This window comes from Lontra canadensis, unplaced genomic scaffold, assembly GCF_010015895.1.
Source record: "Lontra canadensis isolate GAN:19392208 unplaced genomic scaffold, GSC_riverotter_1.0 scaffold5, whole genome shotgun sequence".
Taxonomy (NCBI): domain Eukaryota; kingdom Metazoa; phylum Chordata; class Mammalia; order Carnivora; family Mustelidae; genus Lontra; species Lontra canadensis.
Window position 1 is genome coordinate 35,456,726 of NW_022630999.1, and position 27,176 is coordinate 35,483,901.

At 36.9% G+C, this 27,176-nt stretch overlaps 1 protein-coding gene and 1 non-coding gene across 4 annotated transcripts in view; one reads left to right on the plus strand and one right to left on the minus strand.

Annotated features, from left to right (window-relative positions):
- UBTD2 (ubiquitin domain containing 2) overlaps positions 1-27,176 on the minus strand; it is a 59,080-nt gene that overhangs the window by 13,997 nt on the left and 17,907 nt on the right. For 2 of the 3 annotated variants that reach the window (XM_032851813.1, XM_032851815.1), the window contains one exon: positions 1,755-1,991. In XM_032851813.1, the coding sequence (XP_032707704.1) occupies positions 1,755-1,991 (237 nt within the window). Of the gene's footprint in view, positions 1-1,754; positions 1,992-26,751; positions 26,849-27,176 lie in introns of those variants that run through there. The other variant, XM_032851814.1, reaches the window with a different exon arrangement.
- LOC116864458 lies at positions 7,629-7,732 on the plus strand. The gene has a single exon (XR_004382016.1). It is a non-coding gene; the product is annotated as a U6 spliceosomal RNA (small nuclear RNA).

The following is a 27,176-nucleotide window of genomic DNA, read 5'->3' on the forward strand; positions in this document are numbered from 1 at the left end:
AAAAGAAGTAATGGAACAAGATGAGGTACACCCCTAATCACATGAGGTAAAGAATTCAAAGACTATCCTTGAAAATCAGCACTAAAGAGTGCTGATTTTCAAGAGTCATACTAAATGGCATTTAACTACACATTTTTTCAAATATAGGAGGCATCATTTTCACACCTGTGCAGAAAAAGTCATCTATAAACAGTGGGTACTCAATAAATATTATTAACCCAAGCCTATACTAATAGGCTTTCATAATAAAGAACAGAAAAGCTATGGAATATGTATTTTTAAAAGTTTCTTGAAAGCACAGTTAATTCAGAAAATTAACAGAGATTTGGAAACCTAGGAAGGATACTAAGTTAAATATCTTTATTTGAAAAGGAGTCGGGGAGCCTGGCTGGCTCAGTTGGAACAAACATAAGGCTCTTGATCTCTGGGTTGTAAGTTCGAGCCCCACATCAGGTGTGGAGTTAGCTAAATAAATAAAACCAAAAAAGAAAGAAAGAAGAGAGAGAAGGAGGGAGGGAGGGAGAAAAGGAGTTAAAGGACATAAAGCAGATAATTAAACAGGGAAAAGCTGTGTTCTGAAAATACAGACAAAGAGAGATTGAAAGAGAAAAAATGAAGGTATAAAGGAAGAGAAAACAATGCAAAGGAATGCAGGTGATTACACAAGGGGCTAAAGAGACAACTTGGAAAAATATTAATTTGAAAAACTAAAAAGTACAATTATCAAAAGAGCAAAGAATATAATATAAAATTAACACTTAAATCTCAGTACACCATGAAAAATTTTGAAGTGTTTCTAATCAAGGAGACCAAGCAAGAGGATATGTATGGGTCCAGCAGACATGTGTCCCTGGAAACACTCAAAACTAATCATGTTCCTTAGAGTCACATTCCTAAGCAAAATAGAGAGAGGTTCTTAATAATGCTCAGGGTCACAATCATAGAAAACTGTCCTTCAGAACATGTGACTTCTAAGTTTGAGTTTGCTCATTATGCTAAAAATAGGCTTGATGAGAAAGTACAATGACTAAAGGAAAACCCACTGAGTCTCTATGGCTTCTGAAATCTAAATGTGAGACTTCTCTAGTGCCCACAGGAAATGAGTGCAGTAGAAGCTCTAGAAGATTGGGACAGGGGATAGAGGGCCCTTGATGAAGAACTAGCAAGTTTCTGAGTTGGAAGTTGGAAAATACAGGTTATCAAGTGTTCACTTTCTTGAGATTAAAAATACTTAAAAAGCGTAAAAAATAGAGGGACACCTGGCTGGCTCAATTGGTGGAGCATGCAACTCTTTTTTTTTTTTTTTTTAAAGATTTTATTCATTTATTTTACAGAGATCACAAGTAGTCAGAGAGGCAGACAGAGAGAGAGGGGGGAAGCAGGCTCCCTGCTGAGCAGAGAGCCCGATGCGGGGCTCGATCCCAGGACCCCGAGATCATGACCTGAGCCGAAGGCAGAGGCTTAACCACTGAGCCACCCAGGTGCCCCGAGCATGCAACTCTTGATCTTGGGGTTGTGGGTTCAAGCCCCATGTTGGGTGCAGCGCTTACTTAAAAAATTAAAAAATGAAAAACAAGCACACAAAGTAAATCTTTCTCCAGCTAAAAGACATACAAAGAAACGAAGAGGAATGTCCCTCTTTAAAAAAAAAAAAAAAAGCACAGCAAGAAAAAGGAATTCTTTGCATTTGGTTTCGTGTTATTGGAAAGGAGCTGAGTATGTTCCCTGTTACCCTTGAAAACCACCAAACCTACCATGTGGTAATGTTATGTTTGCACCATCAATGATTGCTTGTGCCAGTTCATGATCATTGCTCTCAAAAGCATGTGCAGCAGCCTTCAAGGCATCCCAAATCTCTTTACGGCCTTCAAAAGCTGGTGCGGTGTCCCAAAATTCGTCCCTCTTGCTGCGCAGTTGTCCATCTGTCATGGGATAATCGCTTTTCCATTTGGGTTTCTCCTTTTTCAAAGGCTGGTTACGACCTAAGGCGACTGAGAAGAAAAATAAAAAATTGACATCAAGACCAAAATTTATAAATGATGTATTAAAAGTGATCTGGTCATTCCTCTTTGATTCATTCCTCAAAATTATAGCTAGAAGTCTGCCTCATAATTAATTCTTGCATTTTGAAATTTTCCCTATTTTGGAACTACAAGAGCAAATGGAGACATTAGATGGCTCTATCTAAAAGGTCCAGGGACAACTCTTTTCAACTCCCAATGCCTTCTCCAAAGGATGACTTTAATAATTACTTAGAAAAATAGCATTAAGTATTTCATCAGACAATAATGGCAGGATTTTGAAAAGACAAAGGATGCCATAAAAAAGGTAAGATACTAGGAAAAATCAAGTAACATTAGCTTGAATCTCAGGACTCTGGACATATAAAACCAGAAAGTGGGAACTTTGAAATCCTTAGCAGGGGAAAGACTGCTCTGCAGTGTCCAAAGGAATAGTCAAACCAGCAGCTCCCTGAGGAAACCTGATCACAGGAGCACCCACTTTGGACTTCAGTCAAGGAACTGTAAATGCCTCTTTCTGAAACCTATATAGGAGCTAATTTTGAAAAGGGTGAGACAGAAGGTCAGAAATCAGTGCTTCACTCTTCAGAGAAAATAGGACTGAACAGGTGATCCTTCATACTGGACTATGGGAGAAGTTCTAACCACAAGAAACAGAAGAACTACAACATCCTACTATAGTTTCAAACCTAGAGGAGAAGAAAAAAAGGGGGGCAGGAGTCCACTCCTCATTTGCTGTAAAAGGCAGCAGAGCTCCTTAGGGAATGCTACATAGTGGTAGGGCTAGAACAAGGCTGATGCAGCTTCTTTTACCCAGATACTTACCTGGCCTATCATCACTGATTCCACACCAACGTAGAGAGCCATTCTTAATCTTATACGGTGCCAGAGACAAGAAATAGTTTGATAGATGGAAAAATCAGTAAAAAGAAAAGTGAAGCTTGATGGGAGTCTTGGGTAAGAGTGGGTGGGAAATAAATGACAGAGTGGTGGGAAGGAGAGGGTGTGTGTCAAAATTCAATGTTCTATATTTAACTGCAGAAAGAATACTAATTTAAAAGAAATTACTCTCAAAATGGTTCTAAAGAAGCCATGAAATTAACCACTCCCTTACTGGCCCAGAGCCAAATGAAATTTGGGCTATTCATAATAGAAATAAATACAATTACTCCAGTTCCTGGGCAATCTCTATCCCCTACAGAATGCTATGCTGCCAATGACAGAACAAACTAATGCTGCAAAGTGTATCTGGAGTGACAGTTGGATTCAGCCATGCTCTTTCCACCTAATCTGGCCATTTTATCTCAAAGCAGCACACAGCAGGTCTCATCCTCTACCTTCAGAGTGGCACACTATGCCACTGCCAGCTATTTTTCCCTTCAAACATCCAGTGTTTTGAGTCCCTGCACTTTTTGGCCCTGTAAGTTATCCTAGTGAAATGGCAACCAGCTGAATTCTAAAAGGATACGGATAGCAAAGCAGGAAAACGGTCTATTTAATAGCAGAGCCAGAAAGAGGACCCAAGTATCCTTAATTAACAAATATGTACTGGACATCCACTAAGGGGAACACTACAGATGTGTGTAACAAGTTTAATTCAAATGTGAGAAACTCGATCTATACTAATGACTTTCCCTTGTATTTTCTAAATAATAAATAAATCTACACAGCACATTATTCTCTAAAAGGTGTTCAGAATATGTCAGATAATCACAATCCACCCCCTACTGGTTCTACTAACAAGGCAAAATGAAATGCATATTTATTTTCTGCTATATTAACTTTTAGATAAGTCAGTAATAGCCTAGGGATGACGCTCAATATTAGTTTACTGAACAGGGAGTAGAAGACAGAGCACAATAGGTAAATAACTAGTTGAATAGGTATCTATTTAACATTCAAATGAGTACCTATTACACAAAGTTATCTATTCAATATTCAAATAAGATACCTATTTGAATAAAGTTTCAGGTTTTCCTGAGTAGTTCCAGAGAACTGTCTAACCTCAAATACATTAAATGTACCTGAGAGATACCTGTTGTAATTCTCTAATTGTGAGAAATTCACAAAGCAAAGGCAAAAACAACAAAACCTCTACAATCTCAGTACTTAAACCTAAGAAACCGAAAGAGGCCCTCAGAGGGACCTGACAGAAAAACAATCTCATAACAAAGGTAGAAAATAGGGGCATCTGGGTAGCTTCATGGATTACGTGCCTGACTTTGGCTAAGGTCAAGATCTCAGGGTCCTGAGATCAAGCCCTGAGTAGTTGTTGTAGTTGTAGTCATTGTTGTTGTCTACAACGGTGGGGCTCTGCACTCGGTGAGGAGTCCGCTTCTCCCTCTCCCTCTGTCCCTCCCCCTGCTCCTACTCTCTCTCACTCATATAAATGGATAAAATCTTTAAAAAAATAAAGGTAAGAAAATACTTTGGAAAAAGTAAAAGCCCCTTCCTTACGAATATGAGGTAGCTTTATTTTACCTCTCTCACCTACAAAAGGTATAAGAGCAAAGTCCCATAAAAAGGACAGATGATACATTATGCTTAAGGATAATCATTCCAAATCCATCTCAAATCTATATGCTGAAAAGTTCCAAAGTCACTACTTTATGTAGTAGTAGATAAGACAAAATAAATTTTTGTGACATCAAGCAAGCTTCCTTTTGTGTCTCAGTCTCTACTTTTCTCTTTATCACAAACACACATACCAGAGAAACTCTACTGAACATCCATACTAAAATACTGAAGTGTTTACAACATATTTTAGTGAAACCGCTGAGCAGTGCAGAATTTTCATTACAAAATATGAAATTAAAAGCCTCATTTTAGGGGGTGCCCACGTGGCTCATTCTGAGAATTCTCATTCTGAGAATTTAAAATACAAGTACCTTCCTTAATTTTAAAAAGAACTGTTCTATGATTGTCATGCACATCCTATGCATATGAGTATATTTTCTAGGAATTGGTCACCAAATGTTGTGCTTTGATTTTAGCTGATATCATAAACCTAAATTTCTGAAAATACCTGGACATAGAAATCAGCCTAGCAGCTAAGAAGCTATGTTTTTTTTTTGCACCAAGTCAACCATGCTCAGTTATAAAGAAAAAGACGTAAACTGTGTGTACTCATTAGATTATATCTTATGCTCTGAAACTTTCAGATTTGTCTGTTTCATATATCCTCTGGCCGCTGAAACCAAGAAAGATGCTCAGCACCGTTCTTATGTCTGGGACTAAGCATAGCATTATGCTCTAACAATGGATTTAAAGACAGGAAACAGTTCTTATTCCCCAAATTTCAGTTTTAAATCTTTAAATTGCAGGCAACCAACCACACTAAGTTTTTTTATTCCATGGTTTAACATATAGCAAAAGATTAATAATGAAACCTAATTTTATTATTTCGGAAAATACCCTTCTTTCCCCCACTAATCCAGTTATTTTGCTAAAACATTTACAAAAAACTCACATCTCAGAAAACTCTTACTCACATTAATCTACTGTCATTTACATTTATTTTAACTGTCCTTAAAAATGGTTAGCACTTAATCCCTTTCTGACAAATAAATAGTTTTAACATGCAGAAAACCCAAGAAAAGTTTGCTTTTCAGATTCAAATATGCAACATAATCTTAGACGTTATCTTTTACTCCACAAGTGAATGAATTTGCTTAGAATTCACTTTGACATTCTGATAAAAAAAATGGGGCGCCTGCGTGGCTCAGATGATTGAGCGTCTGCCTTCAGCTCAGGTCATGATCACAGGGTTCGTGTGTTGAGCCCTGTGTTGGGCTCTCTGCTCAGCCAGTAATCTGCTTCTCCCTCTGCCTCTCCCCCTGGCTTATGCTATCTCCCTCTCTCTCTCTGTCAAACAAATAAAATAAAATCTTAAAAACAAACAAAAAACCCCCACTGATCTCGAAAATGAAGTATGTTTATAGTTGTTTTCCTGCTTTTGGTTCCTCTCTTTTGGTTTCCTGCCTTCTGGTTCCCTAATTTAAGACTGGGACTCTTCACGTGACTAAAGGAGAACCCATAATGTATAAGTAAGGTAAATATCAAGATATGACTCACATAATAATAGCTGTAACAGACTGAAAAACCAGAGCATTCCATTTCACTAAGACAACAGCCTAAGGGAACAGAGCTCACCATCGAAGGACCAAACGTGGTTGCACAGAATTCTGAAAATTTGAAAGCAGCAAGGAACAGGATTGGGATAATGTTCCTATATTTAGATTGATTAGAGTATGAAGATCATGAAAATGAAAGGGAAATTTTTGTCACTCCCAAGAGTTATGAATAGATCCCACAGAACTCTTCCACAACAGATGGTGCTGGCCTAAAACTCTATTTGTATTTTATTCTCATGTAAATTCAGAATGCAATATACAAACACATACATACTACATATATTCCCTTTACCTAAAGTAACATACTGCCAAAATAAAAATAGGGATACAGGGATTAAAATGTCTAAACTAAGAGCATCAACATGCTAAAAGTCAAAACCATACCCAGAACTTCTCTAAAATCTGAGAATTTAGATGTGGAAGAGATCTTAGATGGTACCAGCCAACCTTACTATTTAACAGGAAGGTAAGGAAGGCCTAACATGGATAAATGACTTGCTCAAGATTAGAAAGAGCCAGGACTATAACCCAGATGACTAGATTAAAAGTCCAGAGCTCTTTTTCCATTATAGCACTCCATGTATTATTGGGGCTGAGAAATGCGTTTTCTTTTACATATCAAATCAATTACAAGCTTCATTCAAAATAAAGCATGTGTTGTTTTTCTAGTAGCACTCATTCATCTTTCACAGGCTTTGTTAGGACTAACGAAATGTCTCTGATGGGACAAAGGAAAAGCTAATTGAGCAGCACCAGATCCTCAACCTATCTAATCTACCACCTAATTCATTTCTTCAGAGATACCATGCTCACTAAAGAGGAATCCTTTTTTTTTTTTTAATCCAAAGAGTTGGACTTAAGATTTTATTTATTTGACACAGAGAGAGACAGCACAAGCAAGTGGAGCTGCAGAGAAGAGGGAGAAGCAGGCTGTCCGCTAAGCAGGGAGCCCAATGCAGGGCTCAATCCTAGGACCCTGGGATCATGATCTGAACCAAAGGCAGATGTTTAACTGACTGAGCCACCCAGGTACATAAAGAGCAATCCTATTAACAAGGGAGGAGGTAATGCAGATTTCTGGTCTGTCAGCTTCAGCCTAGAAGTACTCAGCACCTGTAACAGATTAGGCACTAAAGATATGTATGTATACTTATCTAGGTTAAATACACAGTTTTTTATGCTACTATTTTATAAAAAAATAGAAACAAGAACATTGACTATGCTCCCATCCTACAGTTTATAAAAATTAAGCAGTTAAAATAGAATTTTAAAGACACATATATATAATTTCTAATGCTGTCTGAGTTAGCTTTATTGAGGGGGAAAATATAAACATAATGATTTCCTGGCCTGTTTTTCAGAGTATAAATCTAATTACCAATGGCCTGAGCATACAAACAGGCAAGAGGGAAAGCCAACCTACAACACTATATGTCCAAGGATGGGCGAATCTCATTAAAAATGTTACACAAGCATGCTTGTTTTGGCAGCACATATACTAAAACTGGAATGCTACAGGGATTAGCATGGCCCCTGTGCAAGGATGGCATGCAAATTTGTGAAGCAGTCCATATTTAAAAAGTTACAAAAGCATACAGTTAAATCCAACAAATGCATCCAAAAAAACCCAACTTCATTTTGAAGCCTGAAATTACACAAAGTTGGAACTAAGAATATGGTCACTTAACAGGAGCCCACTGTACCTTCTAAGCAGTATATGAAATTTTCAGATGTTTCATTCTACTGATTTGGGCAATGGTTTTATATAGAATCGCATTCCTTGCATTGCAGGGACCTTTACTTCTGTTAATTTACAGGTTGTTCAAGGGATGGGAAGCACACAAAAGGTAAGGATGTCCACCATCCCCACAACTATTTAACCTTGTTTTGAAAATGTTAGCCAGCACAATCAGTCAGAACAATCAGAAGTGTGAGAACCAGAAGGGAAGAAGTAAAACCATCTTTAATTGCAGATGATATGATAGTATGACTAGAAAATACAAGAAAGTGCTAAAATTGAATGATTTAAAAAAATCAATATGGTAATGGGATATAAAACGGAAGCCTTATATATATAAAATGCCCAGCTAGAAGATTCAATGGAAAAAAAGGTCCCACGTATAACAGTGACAAAAAAGATATAATACCTGGAATGTAACACCTATTTTCAGGATATATTTTTTAAACTCCTACAAGTCCCAAAAGTAGACTAGACTTGAACAAGATGAAGACATCTTTTGTAGTTGGACATTAACATGTCTAAGTTGCCAATTCTTTCCAAGTGAATATCTACATTTAGCATGTTTCCAATGAAAATAATTAAAAAAAAAAAAAAAGCTTTCTGGGGGTGCACCTGGGTGGCTCAGTCAGTTAAGCATCTGTCTTCGGCTTGGGTCATGATCCCAGGGTCTGGGATTCAGCCCTACATGGGGTTCCCTGCTCAATGGAAAGCCTGCTTCTCCCTTTCCCACTCCTCCTGCGTGTTCCCCTCTCACTCTGTCTCAAATAAATAAATAAATTTTAAAAATTTTTAAAAACTAGGGGTGCCTGGGTGGCTCAGTCATTAAGCATCTGACTTTGGCTTGGGTCATGATCCCAGGGTCCTGGGATTGAGCCCCATGTTGGACTCTCTGCTGGGTGGTAAGCCTGCTTTCCCTCTCCCACTCCCCCTGCTTGTGTTCCTGCTCTCATGGTCTGTCTCTGTTAAATAAATAAATATAATCTTAAAACATTTTTTTAATTAAAAAAAATAAAAAACTTTCTGAAGATGGATGAGTTGATTCTAATATGTAAAAACAAATGGGCAAGAACAGCTAGGAGAATCCTGAGAAAGAAGCACAACAAGGGAGCTAGCCCTACAAATATTAAATACATATTAAATACTACAAATATTAAAACATAAAACCACTACAGTTAAAAATATATAAGGCATATGAACATTTAGAATATAATGAAGTTCAGAAAAAATCCACATACATGGATATTTAGTATATGAGAGATTTTTATCTTAGACTGTTGAAAAAAATGGGCAATTTAAGTAACAATGTTGGAACTGGATAGTCTCTGGGAAAAAGATAAATTTGGGTCAATACTTTAAACTGTACACCATAATAAATTCTACATTAATGAATCAAAGGTCTAAATGTAAAAACTGAAACAATGTATGCACTACAAGAAAATATAAATTTCTCTGTAATAAAGGAATAGTAAATGCTTTTCCAGAAACAATAAGAAAAGACTTAATTTTCATGTCGGGGCAGGAGGAGTCAAAATACAAATGACAAGCTTGGAGAAAGTACCTGTAACTTACATCATAAGGGGTTAATCTCCCTGGTATACAAAACTAAAAATGGAGAAGATAAAAAACAAAAACTCTGTAACAGAAAAATGGGCAACAGATGTGAATATCCAGTTCAAAACGGAAAAGGTTAAGTGACATATGAAACAATTTCCAATCTCCCCCATAAGAGAAAAGCAAGTGAAAACTATGCTGGAATTCCCTTTTTTGCTCTTAGGCAACAACTCACGAATCTGACACTGGTAAGTTGTGGAGAAATAAGATACTCTCTTACATTTGAGGTAGGAGTCTAAGATACCATAGGATTATTATCCAAAGGATTCCCAGTGAAGGGGGAATTTGGCAACATCTAATATAATCACTTAATTCATCCAATCATTGAGTCAGCAATCCCAACTTTAGGATTCTCCTTTCATGATATACGCCATATAGGGGTGCCTGGGTAGCTCAGTTGTTTAAGCATCTGCCTTTGGCTCAGGTCATGATCCCAGGGTCCTCGGACAGAGCTCCAAGTTGGGCTCTCCGCTCAACCAGGAGTCCGCTTCTCCATCTCCCTTTGCCCCAACCACCAACTCGTGGTCTCTCTCTCTCTCTCTCAAATAAATAAATAAGTAAAATCTTAAAAAAAAAAAAAAAGATATATTCCATGTAAATATGAAAAGTTATTTCCTGCAGGCTTATTTGTATTAAAAGCAATCCAATGGATATATACAGTACAACCATATGATGAAATATAATGCAACTGTAAAGAATAAAGGAGAACTGCAGAAACTCAAATTGGGAGAAATTTCCAGAATAATCAAGTCAAATAAATGAGACAGAACAGTACATATATAGTGATACATTTTGTTTAAGGAAATAGGAGAAACAACTACCTCTCTCCATATATTTGGTTTTGTAAAAAACAAAAACAAATGCACACACACTACAAGGATAAACCAGAAATTAATGAAAACAGTTATCTACAAGGGCTGTGGGATAGAAGGGATGGATGGGAGCAAGACTTCTGAGTATAGCTTTTTATACAGATTTGACTTTTGGAAAATTGTAAATGTTTTACATATTCAGAACAAAATCAAACTAAAAAACCAAACTCTAACACTAAACACAGAAATAAATGAATGTAAGTATATATCAAATGTTAACATAACCATATAAAGAAAATAATTTCAAGTCAGTTTTGAACATGATACTCTGATTATTCATCTTTAGTGGGATAAATTTTAAGGAACAAAAAATCAACTACAAAAGACATCTTTAACTTCACTCAGCAGGTTTAAGTGCTAAGAATTCATGTACAATACTAATTACTATAATTCTGCAACACTGGATATTTACTGTAGGATAAAGTAAAGAATTATATTAATATCAATAGGAACTGAATTTTTTAAAAACTTATTTAACAGAAAGAGAGAGCACAAGGAGGCAGAGTGGCGAGCAGAGGGAGTGGGAGAAGCAGGCTCCCTGCAGAACATAGAGAGCCCGATGCGGGGCTCGATCCCAGGACACTGGGATCACGACCTGAGCCGAAAGCAGATTCTTGGCCGACTGAGCCACCCAGGCACCTCAGGAACTGAAATTTAAGAAGATTTTATTTATTTGAGAGAGAGAGAGCACAAGTGGCAGAGGGGTTGGGGGTGGGTGGACAGAAGGAAAGGAGAATTAGGGTCCCCTCTAAGCAGGGAGCCTGATGTGGGCTCCATCCCAGGACCCTAAGACCATGACCTGAGCTGAAAGCAGATGCTTAACCAACTGAGCCACCCAGGTGCTCCAGGAACTGAAAAAAAATTTTTTTTAAAGATTTTATTTATTTATTTGACAGAGATCACAAGTAGGCAGAGAGGCAGCAGAGAAAGAGAGGGGGGAGCAGACTCCCTGCTGAGCAGAGAACCCGATGCAGGGCTCGATCCCAGGACCCTGGGATCATGATCTGAGCCGAAGGCAGAGGCTTAGCCCTCTGAGCCACCCAGGTGCCCCCAGGAACTGAAATTTTTAATAAAAATAAAAACATATAAAATAAAAAGAAAAAAATTAGGTTAATTTTGAATTGTACATATCAATATAAACTCATAATTTAAAAAGTATTTTATAGCTCTGTTGACTAAAAGGGCTTAGAAATAAATAACCCAGTAGTAATAAACATACCTCACTCCCAGATTTTAGTTCTAAATACCACACCCAACTAAAAGGTCCTAGGGCATTTGGAGAAATGGCTAGTGCTCTGATTAGGGCTGGAAAAATTAAAAGCAAGCCTGGGACATGTAGTTGGCTGAGAGAACAAGAAAGTGTTCGAATGACAAATGAGATCACCTCAAAAGCACAAAGGAGACAGTCTGAAGGAGACAACACCTGCATCAATTTTGGAGCATAAAAAATAATGACTAGAATTGACTTTAATATATTGAATAAGTAAAATTCATGAATCTTTACTACTACTAAAAGGGGGAGATGAGAGAAGAAAGGCTCTTTCTTTTAGAAATTTTTAAAAAAATTTTATTTATTTGACAGAGAGAGAGAGATCACAAGTAGGCAGAGAGGCAGGCAGAGAGAGAGAGGAGGAAGCAGGCTCCCCACTGAGCAGAGAGCCCGACTCGGGGCTCGATCCCAGGACCCTGGGATCATGACCTGAGCCGAAGGCAGAGGCTTTAACCCACTGAGCCACCCAGGCAACCCAAGAAAGGCTCTTTCTTACTGAAGAATGCCAGTAATAAAGGAAGAATGACATGTTTAAAAGAATCATTCTTTACAACCCCAAAATTGATTAGCGTAAGGATCATCAATAGATATATTAAAACATCCTGGGTAACAGAACAAACAAGCCGTCAGAGGATCACAGAGGAAAAATTACACTGTAGATATCTGACACTCATTACTTGAACCAAACAGCTAGACTTAACCTCTTGATGCACTGTAGTATGAAGTATAAAAAACAAAGATGTAATATTCTTACCCAAAATGTTTAATTGAATCTAATTAAGCTTCAAATCTGAACTTCTTACTTACAGGAAATACAAAGGATAAAGGAAAAACCTCAAGGTTGTGAAACTGAGCCCTGAGTGGGGGTGCTCCGTACTTGGCACAGAGTCTGAGAATCTCTACCTCTACCACTGCCCCTCTCCTGCTCATGCACACACACACACACACTCTTTGTAAAATAAATGAATAAATAAAATCTTTAAGAGAGAGAAAAATGTAAATAGAGCAAAATGTTAACTACTAAATCTACAAGGGTACACAAGTGTTTGTTTTACTACTTTTTTCATCTTTGAATATTTTCACAATAATTTTTTGGGAAGAAAACCCAAACACTGAGAAGCAATTAAGATTTGAATACAATAGGGGTGCTTGGGTGGCTCGGTGGATTGAGCCTCTGCCTTTGGCTCAGGTCATGATCTCAGGACCCTGAGATCGAGCCCTGCATCGGGCTCTCTGCTCTGCAGGGAGCCTGCTTCCCCTTTTCTCTCTCTGCCTGCCTCTCTGCCTACTTGTGATCTCTGTCTGTCAAATAAATAAATAAAATATTAAAAAAAAACCAACACAATAGGACTTCAAAGTATACGAAGAAAATCTGAACTAAAGGCGAAATAAGACCTTTATCCCACAGTTATACTTGGGTATCTCAACATTCTTCAATCAAGTAACTAATAGAATAAGAAGACAAAAAATCAATAATACAGAAGACAGCAAAAACATTATTAATCAACTTGACATTAATGACGTTGCTAAGACATTACACCCAACAAGGAAAATATATATATTTGTATCAAGGGCACATATACCATTCACAACAAGAGAGGCACTACAAAACCTAAGACAAGGGGGCGCCTGGGTGGCTCAGTGGGTTAAGCCTCTGTCTTCAGCTCAGGTCATGATCTCAGGGTCCTGGGATAGAGTCCCGTATCAGGCTGTCTGCTCAGCGGGGAGCCTCCTTCTCCCTCTCTCTGCCTGCCTCTCTGCCTTCTTGTGATCTCTGTCAAATAAATAAAATCTTAAAGAAAAAAACCTAAGTGAACAGAAATGACTTAAATATGCTTTACAATCCTAAATGGAATTAAATTAGAAACTGATTACATAAAGTTATTTGGAAAAATCCTATAATTATTAGAGATTAAATAATACAAAACATCCAAATAAGTCATGGGTAAAAGAGAAGTCCGAAAATACTTTGAGGGGCACATGGGTGGCTCAGTCAGTTAAGTGTCTGCTTTCGGGTAAGGTCATGATCCCAGGGTCCTTGGATCAAGTTCTGCATTGGGCTCCTTGCTTATCAGGGAGTCTGCTTCTCCCTCTGCCTACAGCTCCCTCTGCTTGTATTCTCTGTCAAATAAATCAATAAAATCTTGAAAAAAAAAATACGTTTGAGTGGGGCGCCTGGGTGGCTCAGTTGTTAGGTGTCTGCCTTCAGCCTGGGTCATGATCCCAGGGTCCTCAGATGGAGCCCCACATCCGGCTCCCTGCTCGGTGTGATGCCAGCTTCTCCCTCTCCCATTCCCCCTGCTTGTGTTCCCTCTCTTGCCGTTTCTCTGTCAAGTAAATAAATACAATCTAAAAAAAAAAACAAAACAAAACTTTGAATGGAATGAAAATGAAAATATATCAAAATTTTAAGATGCTTCCAAAAAGCACTGCTTAGAAAAAATTTATAGCATTAAAATGCTTCTATTAGAAAGTCTCAAATTAACCATGTAAGCTTCTACTTTAAAATGCTAAGAGAACAAATTAAACTCAAAGTTTAATAAAGAAAGTAATAAAAAGCAGAAACCAAAGAAATTGAAAACAGAAAAAAGAGAAAAATTATAATGGCAAAAGCCTTAAAAAAAAAGTCAATAAACTGATAAACTTCTAGCCAGACTGACCAAGAAAAAAAAAGACAAAAATGCTCAATATCAGGCACCTGGGTGGCTCAGGCAGGATCTCAGAGTCCTCGGATGGAATCCCTACATTGGGCTTCATGCTCAGTGGGGAGTCTGCTTCCCTCTGTCCCTCTGCCCCTCCTCCAACTTGTGCTCTAGCTGTCTCTCAAAAATCTTAAAAAAAAAAAAAAAAAAAAAAGATTATCAACATCAGGAATGACCAAGGGAACATCACTGAAGATCCAGCAGATTTTCAAGGGATAATAAAGTAACGTTCACTGAGGAGAAAAGGGTTAATTAACTTGACTACCTCTGTAGAAGACATTAAGTTTGTCTTTACAAACTTCCCAAAAAAGAATACTCCAGGCCCAGATGGGATTATTGAATTCTATCAATATAAAGATGTAATGATGTACTTACTCTTCCTTTCAGATAACAAAAGAGAAAGGAATACTCCCCAATTCAATCTATGGGGCCACAATAGCACTGGTAACAAAATAAGACAAATTAAAAAAAAAAACTACAAACAAGTATGTCTCATAAACATAGATGCAAAGATGAAATAAAGACCTTATCAGGCATATAAAAACTGAAAGAATTTATCACCTGCATACCTGCATCACAGGAAATGTTATACAGTCCTTTAGGCAGAAAGAAAACGGTAACAGATGGAAATCTGAATCTATACAAAGGAATGGGGATCACCAAAAATGGTTAACTACATGGATAAATATAAAAGATATTTTAAATTATTATTCAACTCTCCTTACAAAATAATTGAGTGCTATCACCAAGAAAGGTAGAGTAAGGATTTCTGAAAATCTCTACAAGTACAATGAGAATATTGTCAAAATAAACTTCAGAACTCTGGCAATTAACCAAAGACCTCTTATAACCCAGGGAGCATGTACTCTTTCTTATTTAAGAAAAAGTGTGGGGGCACCAGGGTGGCTCAGTGGGTTAAGCCTCTGCCTTCCGCTCAGGTCATGATCTCAGGGTCCTGGGGTCAAGCCCCGCATCGGGCTCTCTGCTCGGCTGGGAGCCTGCTTCCCCCTCCCTCTCTGCCTGCCTCTGCCTACTTGTGATCTCTCTCTCTCTGTCAAATAAATAAAATCTTTAAAAAAAAAAAAAAAAAGGAAAGGAAAGAAAAGAAAAAAGTGCTATTCTGGCAAAAACCATGAGTTTTATGGTATTTTAACATGCCCTTGACCAATCCCCCTTTTCCCAGCTCCAAGGTAACCTTGAAAACCAACAAACAGCAATCATAGTAAAAGCCACCAGCACCACAGGCACAAGAGGGGTCAGGGTCAGAACAGGGTTGGAGATCTTTAAGAGCCCCATTTGCAAAAACAAAACAAAACAAAACAAAACAAAACAAAATGAAAAACCTTTCATTTTTTGGCCTATGTGGAAGTTCTCTAGGAAATACTACTCATAGAGCCTGTCTTTATTTTACCTAACTTACAGTTCTCCCAGAATAAGCAGTCTTTTCCTGGGGGCATTTGTCAAAAACAATAAGCAGAAATCGTTTAACACTGCACCTCCAAGAGGTAGTGAAACATTTGGGTCAAGCAAGAAAAACTGTTCAAAGCTGGGGAATGCGATGTCCAGAAAAACTCTACATACTTCTAGGAATCTAAAAGGCTGCACAGGCATAGGACTGTGCATATCTAGGGCTGTGTACATGTTCAGGAAAGACCAAGAATGTGCTAAGGTCTCACTTCTGACACTAAGACTCCATAACAGCAGGAAGTAAGAGCTAAGGCACAGCAGTAAACTAGATGAATTTTAAAGATGAGTCCCAATATGAACACAGAGCCATGTAGCAAAGAATGAGAGAGTTACTGGTTCTGCACTTTTAAGGAAATATATCCAATCATTAGCTCATCACTAAGCTAACTAGCAGAGACTTCAGGGACCACACCTAATAAAGAACAAAAACTTTACAGAATTAGTTCAGTAAAGTCAGTTAAAAAAAAAAAAAAAAGGAGAAAGCAACAACAATAACAAACCCTGAAGGAGAAGACTCTGATTTGAAGGGTTGTAAATGTTCAGGTTTTAACCAAAAAGTTGAGTCATGCAAGGAAAGTATGGCCCACACACAAGGAGGAAGGAAAGCAGATAACAGAAACTCAGTGAGAAAGTCCAGACTTTGGACTTACTACAGTTTAAGTCAGCTATCTTAAATATGTTCAACGCACTAAAGGAAACCATGTGTAAAGAACTAAAAGAATGAGAACTAAGTCTTTGCTTTTTATAAAGTAGGCTTCATACTTAACGTGAGGCTCAAACTCATGACCCTAAGATCAAGAGTCATATGCTCTACTGACTGAGCCATTTAGGCACCCCTGAGAACTCTTAATAAAGAGATAGAAAGTTGGGGCGCCTGGGTGGCTCAGCGGGTTAAAGCCTCTGCCTTCGGCTCAGGTCATGATCCCAGGTTCCTGGGATCAAGCCCTGCGTCGGGCTCTCTGCTCAGCGGGGAGACTGCTTCCCTTCCTCTCTCTCTGTCTGCCTCTCTGCCTACTCATGATCTCTGTCAAATAAATAAATAAAATCTTAAAAAAAAAAGATAGAAAGTATTATCTTTTAAATATGAGTATAGTTGAGACACAATGTTACACTAGTTTCAGGTGTACAATAGTGATTCAATATCTCTATTTGTTATGCTATGCTCACCACAAGTGTAGCTACCATCTGTCATCACAGAATGCTTGCTATTACAATATCACTGACAGTATTCCACAATATCAGCTGAATATATTCCCTTTGCTGTGCCTTTTATTCTTGTGACTTATTCATTCCATAACTGGAAGCCTGTATCTCCCACTTTTGTTTACCCATTTTGCTTCCTCTACCCACCAAGAGATAGAAATTATTTTTAAAATCATGGAGTTGAAAAGTGCAATAACAAATGAAAAATTCACTAGAGAGACTCAATAGCAGATTTGAGCAGGAAGGAGGAAGAGTCAATGAACATGAAGATAGGTCCATTGAGATGATCTAGTCTGAGAAACATTAAAAAAAAGGAAGGAAAATGAACAAAGCCTCAAGAGATCTTGACAATGGCAACCAATTAAGATTACCAATATACATACACATAACATGAGTCCTAGAAGGTAGAGAAAAAGTTAGAAATAGTATTGGGGAAAAAAAGTGTCACAAAACTTATATCTGATGAAAAACATCAATCTACATAGCAAGTAGATCAACAAACTCAGAAATCCCTAACTAGACATATCATAATTAAACTGACAACAACCAAATATAAAGAGATCTTGAAAGAACAGGAAGGAACTCATTACATACAAGACATTCTCAAAAAAGTTCAACAGCTGATTTCTTAGCAGCAGCCATGAAGGACTGAAGGGAGTCAGATGGCAAATTCAAAATAACGAAGAGTGCGTCAACTAAGAATTCTATACCCAGCAAATGGTATATTTTGAAAATTATGAGAGAAAGTAAAGCATTCCTAGATAAACAAAAACTGAGAGGATCTGTTGCTCGCAGACTAGCTCTGCAAAAAATACCAGGAAGTTCTTCAGGCTGAAATAAAGTGATACTTGACAGTACTTGAATATACATGAAGAAATATGTATTTTTGACTTGAAATTATTTCTCCTATTTGATTTTTTTCTTTTAATTAGGGCCCACAGCCAGCAAGAAGCCCAATGGAGGGCTTGAACTCTTGAGCTTGAGATCAAGACTTCAGCTAAGATCAAGAGTTGGATATTTAACCAACTGAGTCACCCAGGCGCCCCTCCTATCTGATTTAAAAGACAACTGTATAAAGCAATAATCATAAATCTGTGCTGATGAACATACAATATATACAGTGTATAAAGATGTAATTTATATATCAATAATAGCACAAAGAGGGAAGGGAAGGGGTTACATTAAAGTTTTTATATGCTACTGAAATTAGATTGCTTTCAATTAGAACTAGATTGCTAAAAATTAAGATGTTAATTATAATCTCCAGAGCAACCACTAGAAAATGATTCAAAAATACATAGTGAAAGAAATGACAAGGGAAGTAAAATGATACGCTAGCAAATATCTATTTAACACAAAATAAAGCATTAATAGAAGAAAAAAGAAATAAGACATGTAGCAAAAAAAAAAAAAAAAGCAAAATGGCAGGTGTAAGTCCTATCTTACTAGTAATAATATAAAATATAAATATTAGGCATTCTAATTAAATGCTGAAATTTACCGGGGTGCCTGGCTGGCTCAGTCAATAGAGGATGCAACTCTTGATCTTGGGGCTGTAGGTTCACCCCACACTGGGTACACAGATTACTTAAGAATTTTTTTTCAATCTTAAAAAAAGATGTTGAAAATTACAGAATGGACAAAAAAACCATAACCATCATCCAACCATATGCTGTCCCTAACAGACACTTTAGATTGAAAAACACACTTAAGTTGAAAGCAAAAAAATTGAAAAAGTTGTATCATGCAAACAGTCACCAAAAGAGAGCTGGAGCGGCTTTAACACAAACTTTTTTACTAAAGACAAAGAAGGACATTTTATAATAAATAGGTCAATCCATCAGGAAGATACAACAATTATAAACATATAGGCACTTAACAATAGAGTCCCAGAATATATGAAGGAAATACAGACAGAAGTGAAGGGAGAAAGTTTTACAATAGTTAGAAAGCAGAATACTCCATTTTCAATAATGGATAGGATATCTAGACAGAACATCAATAAAGAAACAGAAGACCTGAACAATACTATAAACGAACTAAACCTTATAGATAGATGTATAGAACATTCTACCCAACAATAGTAAAATAGTAAAATACACGGTCTTCTTAAGTGCACATGGAAATTTGCTAGGATAGACTACTAAGTTAGGCCACAAAACAAGTCTCAATAAACTTAAGACTGAAATCATACAACATATATTCTCTGACCAAAATGGAATGAAGATAGAACCCAGTAAGAAGGAAAACTGGAAAAGTCATAAATATATGGAAATTAAACAATACAGTCATATCAAATGGATCAAATAAAAAATCACAAGGAAATGAGAAAAGATAAATGAAAACAAAAACACAAAATACAAAAACTCATGGGATACAGAAAAGCAATGCTCAGAGGGAAAGATCTCAATCAATAACCTAACTATATACTCTAAGGAACTAAAAAAAGAAGAGCAAAGCTAGCAGAAGGTAGATAATGTAAAGATAAGAGCAAAGATAAAATAGAGAACAGAGAAACAAAGGAGATTCAATAAAGCCAAAAGTTAGTCCTTTGAAAAGATCAACAAAATAAAACTTTTAGCTCAACTAAGAACAAGAAAGAAGACACAAATAACTAAAATCACAAACAAAAGTACAGTTATTATCACTACCTTACAGAAATAAAAAGGATTATAATACTGGAATACTATAAACAATTAGTTGTACAACAACAAATTAAATAACCTAGGTGAAACAGACAAGTTCCCAGAAACAGATTATCAAAACTGACTTAAGGAGAAAGAGGGGCACCTGGCTGACTCAGTCAGTGGATCATACAACTCTTGATCTTGGGGTTGTGAGTCTGAGCTCCACACTAGGTGTAGAGATTACTGAAAAAAAAAAAAAAATTCAAAAAGAAGAAAAAGAAAAGGAGGAGGTGGTGGAGGAAGAAAAACAACAACAACAACAACAACAATAAGAGACCTATAACAAAAGATGGAATCAGTAATCAAAAACCTCCCAATAGAGAAAAGCCCAAGACCAGAAGCCTTCACTGGTGAATTCTACTAAACATTTAAAGAATTAACACCAATCCTTTTCAAATGCTTTCAAAAAATAGACGAGTAGAGAACACTTCCTAACTCATTCTATGAGGCCAGCATTACCCTAACCAAAGCCAAAGACAGCTGCAAAACAAACAAAACAAAACAAAACCCCAAAACAAAAAATAAAACAAAAAAACACCCCCCAAAACAATAGGCCAATATGCCTTAAGAGGATAAATGCAGAAATTCTCAACATAATATTGGCAAACTGAATCCAACAGCATATTTAAAAGATGCTAAATACCACACGATCAAGTAGAATTGTCCCAGTAGCGCAACTCGTTCAACATAAGAAAATCCACGTAACTGGGGCACCTGGGTGGCTCAGTCATTAAGCGTCTGCCTTGGGCTCACGTCATGATACCATGGTCTTGGGATCGAGTTCTGCATGAGCCCAGCATCGACCCTGCATGAACCCTGCATCAGGCTCCCTGCTCAGCAGGAAGCCTGCTTCTCCCTCTCCCAGTCCCCCTGCTTCCCTTCTTGTGTTCCCTCTCTCGTTGTCTCTCTGTCATATAAATAAATAAATAAAATCTTTATTTTTAAAAAAAGGAAGATCAGTGTAATTAATATGCCACATTAAAGAATGAAGAAAAAAACATGCAATCATCTCTATGAATAAAAAAGAGTTACCTGATAAAACCCATTATTCTTTCACGATAAAAACACTCAAAAAGCTAAGAACCGAAGGGCGCTTCCACAAAATGGTAAAGGGTCTTCACAAAAAAACCCACAGCTAACATCACACTCAATAAACACTGAAAGCTTTCCCCCTAAGATCAAGAAGATGACAAGGTAAGAACTAAGAAACTCTTACTATTGCTTAAAGAGAGCAGGAAAGGGGACGCCTGGGTGGTTCAGTGGGTTAAAGCCTCTGCCTTCAGCTCGGTCATGGTCTCAGGGTCCTGGGATCGAGCCCCAACCTCGGGCTCTCTGCTCATCGGGGAGCCTGTTTCCTCCTCTCTCTGCCTACTTGTGATCTCTGTCTGTCAAATAAATAAATAAAATCTTAAAAAAAAAGAGAGAGAGAGAAAATAAATTCTAGGGGTGCCTGGGTGGCTAGGTGGGTTAAGCCACTGCCTTTGGCTCAGGTCATGATCCCAGGGTCCTGGGATCGAGCCCCACATCAGTCTCCCTGCTTCTCCCTCTGCCCCTGCTTATGAGCTCTCTCTCACTCTCTCTCAAATATATTTTTTAAAATATATAAAATTATTAATAATTATAAAAGTGACATTTTAAAAAATCACCATTTGACAACCACCATAATTATTTGAGGCAACAATTATCAATGGATATAAGAGTTATCTATTGGATAAGAAACAAAATATTTACATAAACTCAAGCTTCCTACTAGATACTTATTATTTCCACAGGAAAAATGTTATTAACTTTACAGTGAAGAAACTTAGCTGGAACCGTAACTGATCAAAATTAACTTCACCAATAATGGGAAAACAGACATTATGTGACTCCTGACATCATGCACTGGGAAGGACACAATCTCTGTGGTATTCTTGCCCCAACTACATAATCATGAGGAAGCCAAGCTTGATGAAACATCAGAAAAATTTAAATAATGAAGACCACAAAATAACTGGCCTGTATCCGTATGTTTCAAAATAACAAAATCATGAAAGATTGAAAAATCTCCAGAAGAGCTCCAGATTAAAGTAGACTAAAATAGACAACTAAACAAAATGCATGATCCTGGGAGATTTTCTTTGAATATCAGTGAAGGCAATGATGAAATTGCCTGAAGTCCACAGAGCAAATATTAGCATTATATCAATATTAATGTCCTGGTTTTGATAATTGTATGGTGGTTATATAGAGAATGTATTTGCTCTTAGGAACTATACATTAACTGAAGTATTTTGGGGTAAAAAGTTTTCCTGTCTGTCTGCAACTTATCAAATGGTTCAAGAAAATGTAAGTATTTAAACATATGGACATATATATAAAGAAAGATTATAAAGCAGATGTGATAAAATGTAACATTTGGGAAAATCTGAATGAAGGGCATACAGAACTTCCTTCTACCACTTTTGCAACTTTCTTTAAGTCTGACATATTTTAAAGTAAAGTAAAACAAACAAAAAAGACCTGTGACCTTTTGACAATCCCTTGGGTATAGATTTGGATTTGGGAGAGCAACCATGTTATTAACCGAGATCTCACTAAGGCTGCAAAGACCCAGGGCCCTATAATGGTGCAGGCTGTGTCTGGATGGAATTAGATTTTTTAAGACTTTCCCTGACCACCTCAAAATTCTTCAGGAATTTGCAAGAATATTCCTGTAAGGATTTAGAAGTACCTGCAGGCAATGACCCCTATCACTCTGATTGTAGCATCACAGGTATAGAAAGAAGCAGTCTGCCACAAAATACTGCTTTTTTTCAGAAATAGTAGGTCAACAGAGAATGCTACTATGGCCCAGCCACTGTGAAGAGTGCTATCTATATACTGTCCTACTGAACGCTCTCAACTCCAGTATAATCTCTGTCTTAAAATGAGGAAGAAAACTTAAAAGCCAAAATATCTAAGTGGGGAGGAGGATAAGGGAGATGACAATAATAAGTTTAATTGGATTGTTACAAAGATTTAATGGGGTAATATTTCTCAGACACAATTAGAACATTGCCACGCATATATAAAAAAACAATACCTAAATGTCTGTTAAATTAATACAAAGAAAAATCTCCCAAAGATCATAAAGCTAAATGTTACAGCTGGGATCAAACAGAGACTGACTCCAAGGTTCATACTCTTAGCCACCAGGCCTTTACTGTCTCATCGCTTTAAGAGTTACTGGATTGCTCAACGTTCACCTACCCTTCCAAAGTAAATCAACATGATAACCAATCTGTCAGGTCACAACAATCTGTGATGAAGGTGTGAACCAGTGCTTAGGCCGGCACAGCATGTCGGCATGGGTCTCAGTGACCAAGCTGCACGCTACCTCCCAGACAGCGCACACCAGTTACCGAAACACATCGATGCCGTCCCGAGCGGCTGCCAAGAAAAGTACAAAGTGTTTCCTAAGCCACCAGTGATCCGTAAGACTCTACTCAAGGGGGTCTCCATTTTCAATCTGAAAAGTTTCCTTTGCTTGAGAAATTGGCCAAAATGTGGGTAAATGCACTTTACTTGAATTATACTCATTTGCCAAGTCCTTTTCTTTTAATGGGCTTCTAAGTGCAGTCAAAGCCCTCTTACTTTCAACAACAGGTCAGAATCAAAGAGTATGTTCAATAGACTCATAGAACATAATGGTATTTTGGCTTGTACAAGATTTTGCAACAAAATCTGTAAAGCAGAACTAGGACTCAATCATCAAAATCTCTCCACCAAGTTATCAGAAAGTGATATTTAATGCAAACAATCAACAGAAACTACTAGAAACTGTACCACCTTGGGGTTAGAGTCACAGGAAGAAAGACAGATCTTGAATGTCACTTAATTCTTTAAAATTGCATCTATGGCTATTAATATTACAAAACACCAAGCTTTACTTTTAGCTTATTTAAGTGCACTGTTCTGAAGGAAGTAATGTCATAAGGAATACATACTGTCACAAACTGCACACAAAAATGCCTTGGGAAACTTGCTCAATTATAGCAAGGTTTTTCCTTTGCTCTAGTTTACATTGCATTTCTTCAGATTAAGTCCCAAGAAGTACATCTCTCACTTCATTGTGGTGACTCTACTAATTCTTAACTTTCAAAACAGAGAGCCAGGTTAATTTTAGAAAAAATACTGATAATCTCTCCCAAAATGAAAAGCTAACAATGACATTTCCATTATATCCCAGAACTTAAGTAAAGTCAAACTCTCGAAGCCTAACTGCTCTAGAAGCATAGCTACAGTGACTTCAAAATGTACATTTCTCTTAATGTATGATTTTTGCTTTTTTTATACATACAGTATACAACATGAGTATGAAAGAATGCACACCAAAATGTTTGTTAGGTGGAAGGATAAATGTGATTTACTTTTTCTTTTTTTTTTTTTTAAAGATTTTATTTATTTATTTGACCGATAGAGATCACAAGTAGGCAGAAAGGCAGGCAGAGAGAGAGAGAGGAGGAAGCGGGCTCCCTGCCGAGCAGAGAGCCCGATATGGGGCTCGATCCCAGGACCCTGGGATCATGACCTGAGCCGAAGGCAGAGGCTTTAACCCACTGAGCCACCCAGGCGCCCCAATGATTTACTTTTTCTTAAATACGCTCCTTAACTTTTAAAAAATTTTTTACAGGGCAATTGGGTGGCTCAGTGGGTTGGACATCTCCTTTGGCTTGGGTCATGATCCCAGGGTCCTGGGATCAAGCCCTGTGTTAGGCTCCTTGCTCAGAGGGGAGTCTGCTTCTCCCTTTCCCTCTACTGCTCCCCCTGCTTATGCTCTACTTCTCTCTGTCAAATTAATGAATAAAATCTAAAAAAAATTTTTTTAATTTAAAAATATAAATTTTTTTTTACTAAAAAGTTATTTTTAAGTTTTTTAAATGACAATAAATATATACAGTAAGAAAAGATTAGTCCTAAATAAGTTCTCACATAAGAGACCATATATAATGAATACCCAAAAAATAATACATACATAATATATATTTTGTGTATGTCTATATTTTTATATATACTGTATATATAAAATGAACATGTCACATATAGGAATAAAAAGCTTCAATTACTCTCCTTTCTTAACTAGAAAGCAATCTTACAAATGTTCCAGTCTGAACTTCTGACCGGTTTAGCAATGCTGTAAGTAGCTTTTAGACAGTATCAGGAATAAATGCAAAGACATCATTAGTCAACACTTTCCTACTCATTAAAATTGTATAGCATTTCCCCCAAGACTTCAGTACAAAAATAACTTGCCAATGTGTTTGATACTACCTATTATTAAAGCAGAACTATTTCTCAGTAGAAACTGAATTTTATTCTACATCCTAATTTTCTTTAATCTCCCTCAATGTCTCATCAGGAAATTTCTTTTTCCTCCCTCTTTAATAAATGGTAGAACTTCTCACACTTTTAGTATTTAGGCTTTTAGTATTCATGCTTATTCCAAACTGAAAAAAATTATCTTTACCACTGAAATGCACCTTAAAATGAGGAAATTTATCCTTAAAATGAGGATATTTATTATTCCCATCTTAAAATGCTTAAGCATCAACCATTACAGAAAAAAAAGTTAAATGTTTTTTAGTCATTTCTTTGCCCTATACAGTTACATTGTAATTTCAAGTCAGAATCTTCAGTATTGGTATACAGAAAACAAAAATGCAAACACAAGAACCTATTTCCTACTCCATGACAGGTCCAATACAAAAAGACAGTCTCTTTGCTTCCAAGGGTAGCTTGCTTCAGTAACAGATAAACAACTCTCCACATTCTCTTGTTACAGCTGAAGTATCTCATTCAATGTTCATTCCAGAAGTACTGGGTATCATTTTATTGTTTCTCAAGTTAGCTTTCATTATGTCCTATTTCTATGTGGTGGCACACACATCTCAATTTTTCAGTTCAAAATTATGAGACGTTAAAGGACATATAAACAACTTGAGTCATTTAGTAAGAGACAGGCATCCACGACATCATGCAACCATCACAAACCCAGAGCAGCAAAATCCAAATTCATAGAAGGATGTGTTCAATAGGCCCTATGTGTTAATTTTTGGCAATACAACAATGAATAAAGGCCCAAAAGCTTTTTAATCACCAAGTTAAAATTATTATTTCCAGGGTAACTAAAGTTCAAGGCAGAAATATATTGGTGACTGCCAAAGAGCATAAGCTACCATAATGAAACTATATTAAGAGACCAGCATAGGTTTGCCCTCCCAGTTCTGAGCAAGTCACATTCAGGAGATAGATGGTCTCTGTTCCCTTTATCAACTATAAAACCAGAAGGTGGTTCCAAATGTTCATATGTTGACAATTTAAATACAAATACTCGTTCACTTCTGGGTTCCAATCCCCATCCTTTAAGTGCTAGATATAATAATCAGAAAGAACTTTCATGTAATCTCCTTCAACTCACCCCTTGGGGCGATCACCACTTTATGATCTGAGACAGATTTTCTAATACTCTATACTAAGGGTGATTTCAGAGCATAGGCCTAGAAAAACTTTATTAAGCTTTCTTCAGATTAGACAAATCCTTCTTTTCTTGTACTTCAAGAACCTTAAGGAAACTTGTTTCCCCACACAGCTCAACTGCTAAATTCAAGTTTGCATAAACTGAATTTTAAGCTGAAAACATTCAGTCTCTATTAGGAGGTACAGGTGAAAGTGAAAAAGAGGGGCACAAAAGATGAATGAGATTAACACTTTTTTCCATTTAATCAAATTTTGGATAACTAAGATCTTAGTTCAGAATTTCTACCTTGTGAAAACAATATAATTTATTGACTAAGATTGAAGACAATTACCCACCTCATTTTTTACTGCTACCATCTCTATTTTGGACACAAGAGTGAACATAAGAGTCCTTAAGAAACACATTCCATTAACTTCAACTCAACTATGTTTATTGCCACAAAGGAAAAACACACATACTTCTGCTGCAAGGAAAGAAAAGTCAACCCAAACTCCTCATCATCTGTGGAGATGATACTGAATTAAAAAACAGAAGATGGAGCTTACAGTTTGGGATACTCCTTTTACTCCTTATTCAGATCAAAACTTCTCTGTGCCTGAGGTTCCTCCTCTGTGAAACAGCGATATTAACATAATCTTTCCTTAAAGTCAAAGGGTTCTGGTAAGAATCAAGAAAATATGAAGATTTTTTTAAAATAAAAAATTGTAACAAAGATTATATATTATAGTCAAGGCTCTTCTCACATATTTGTTAATTATATTTGTGAGCCTTAAACACCGAAAAGCCATTATTTTAATGACTTTAAGATCTCATTCAACAAGTATTTCTTATGTAAATCTGTTACTTACATGCCACTCACTAGGCCCTGTTGAGATATTACATACCAGTTTAAGTATGTTACACAGGTATACTCAGTTTGTTGTGCAAATAACATACCAAGGAAGGAAGATTTTGATAAATAAAAATAGGA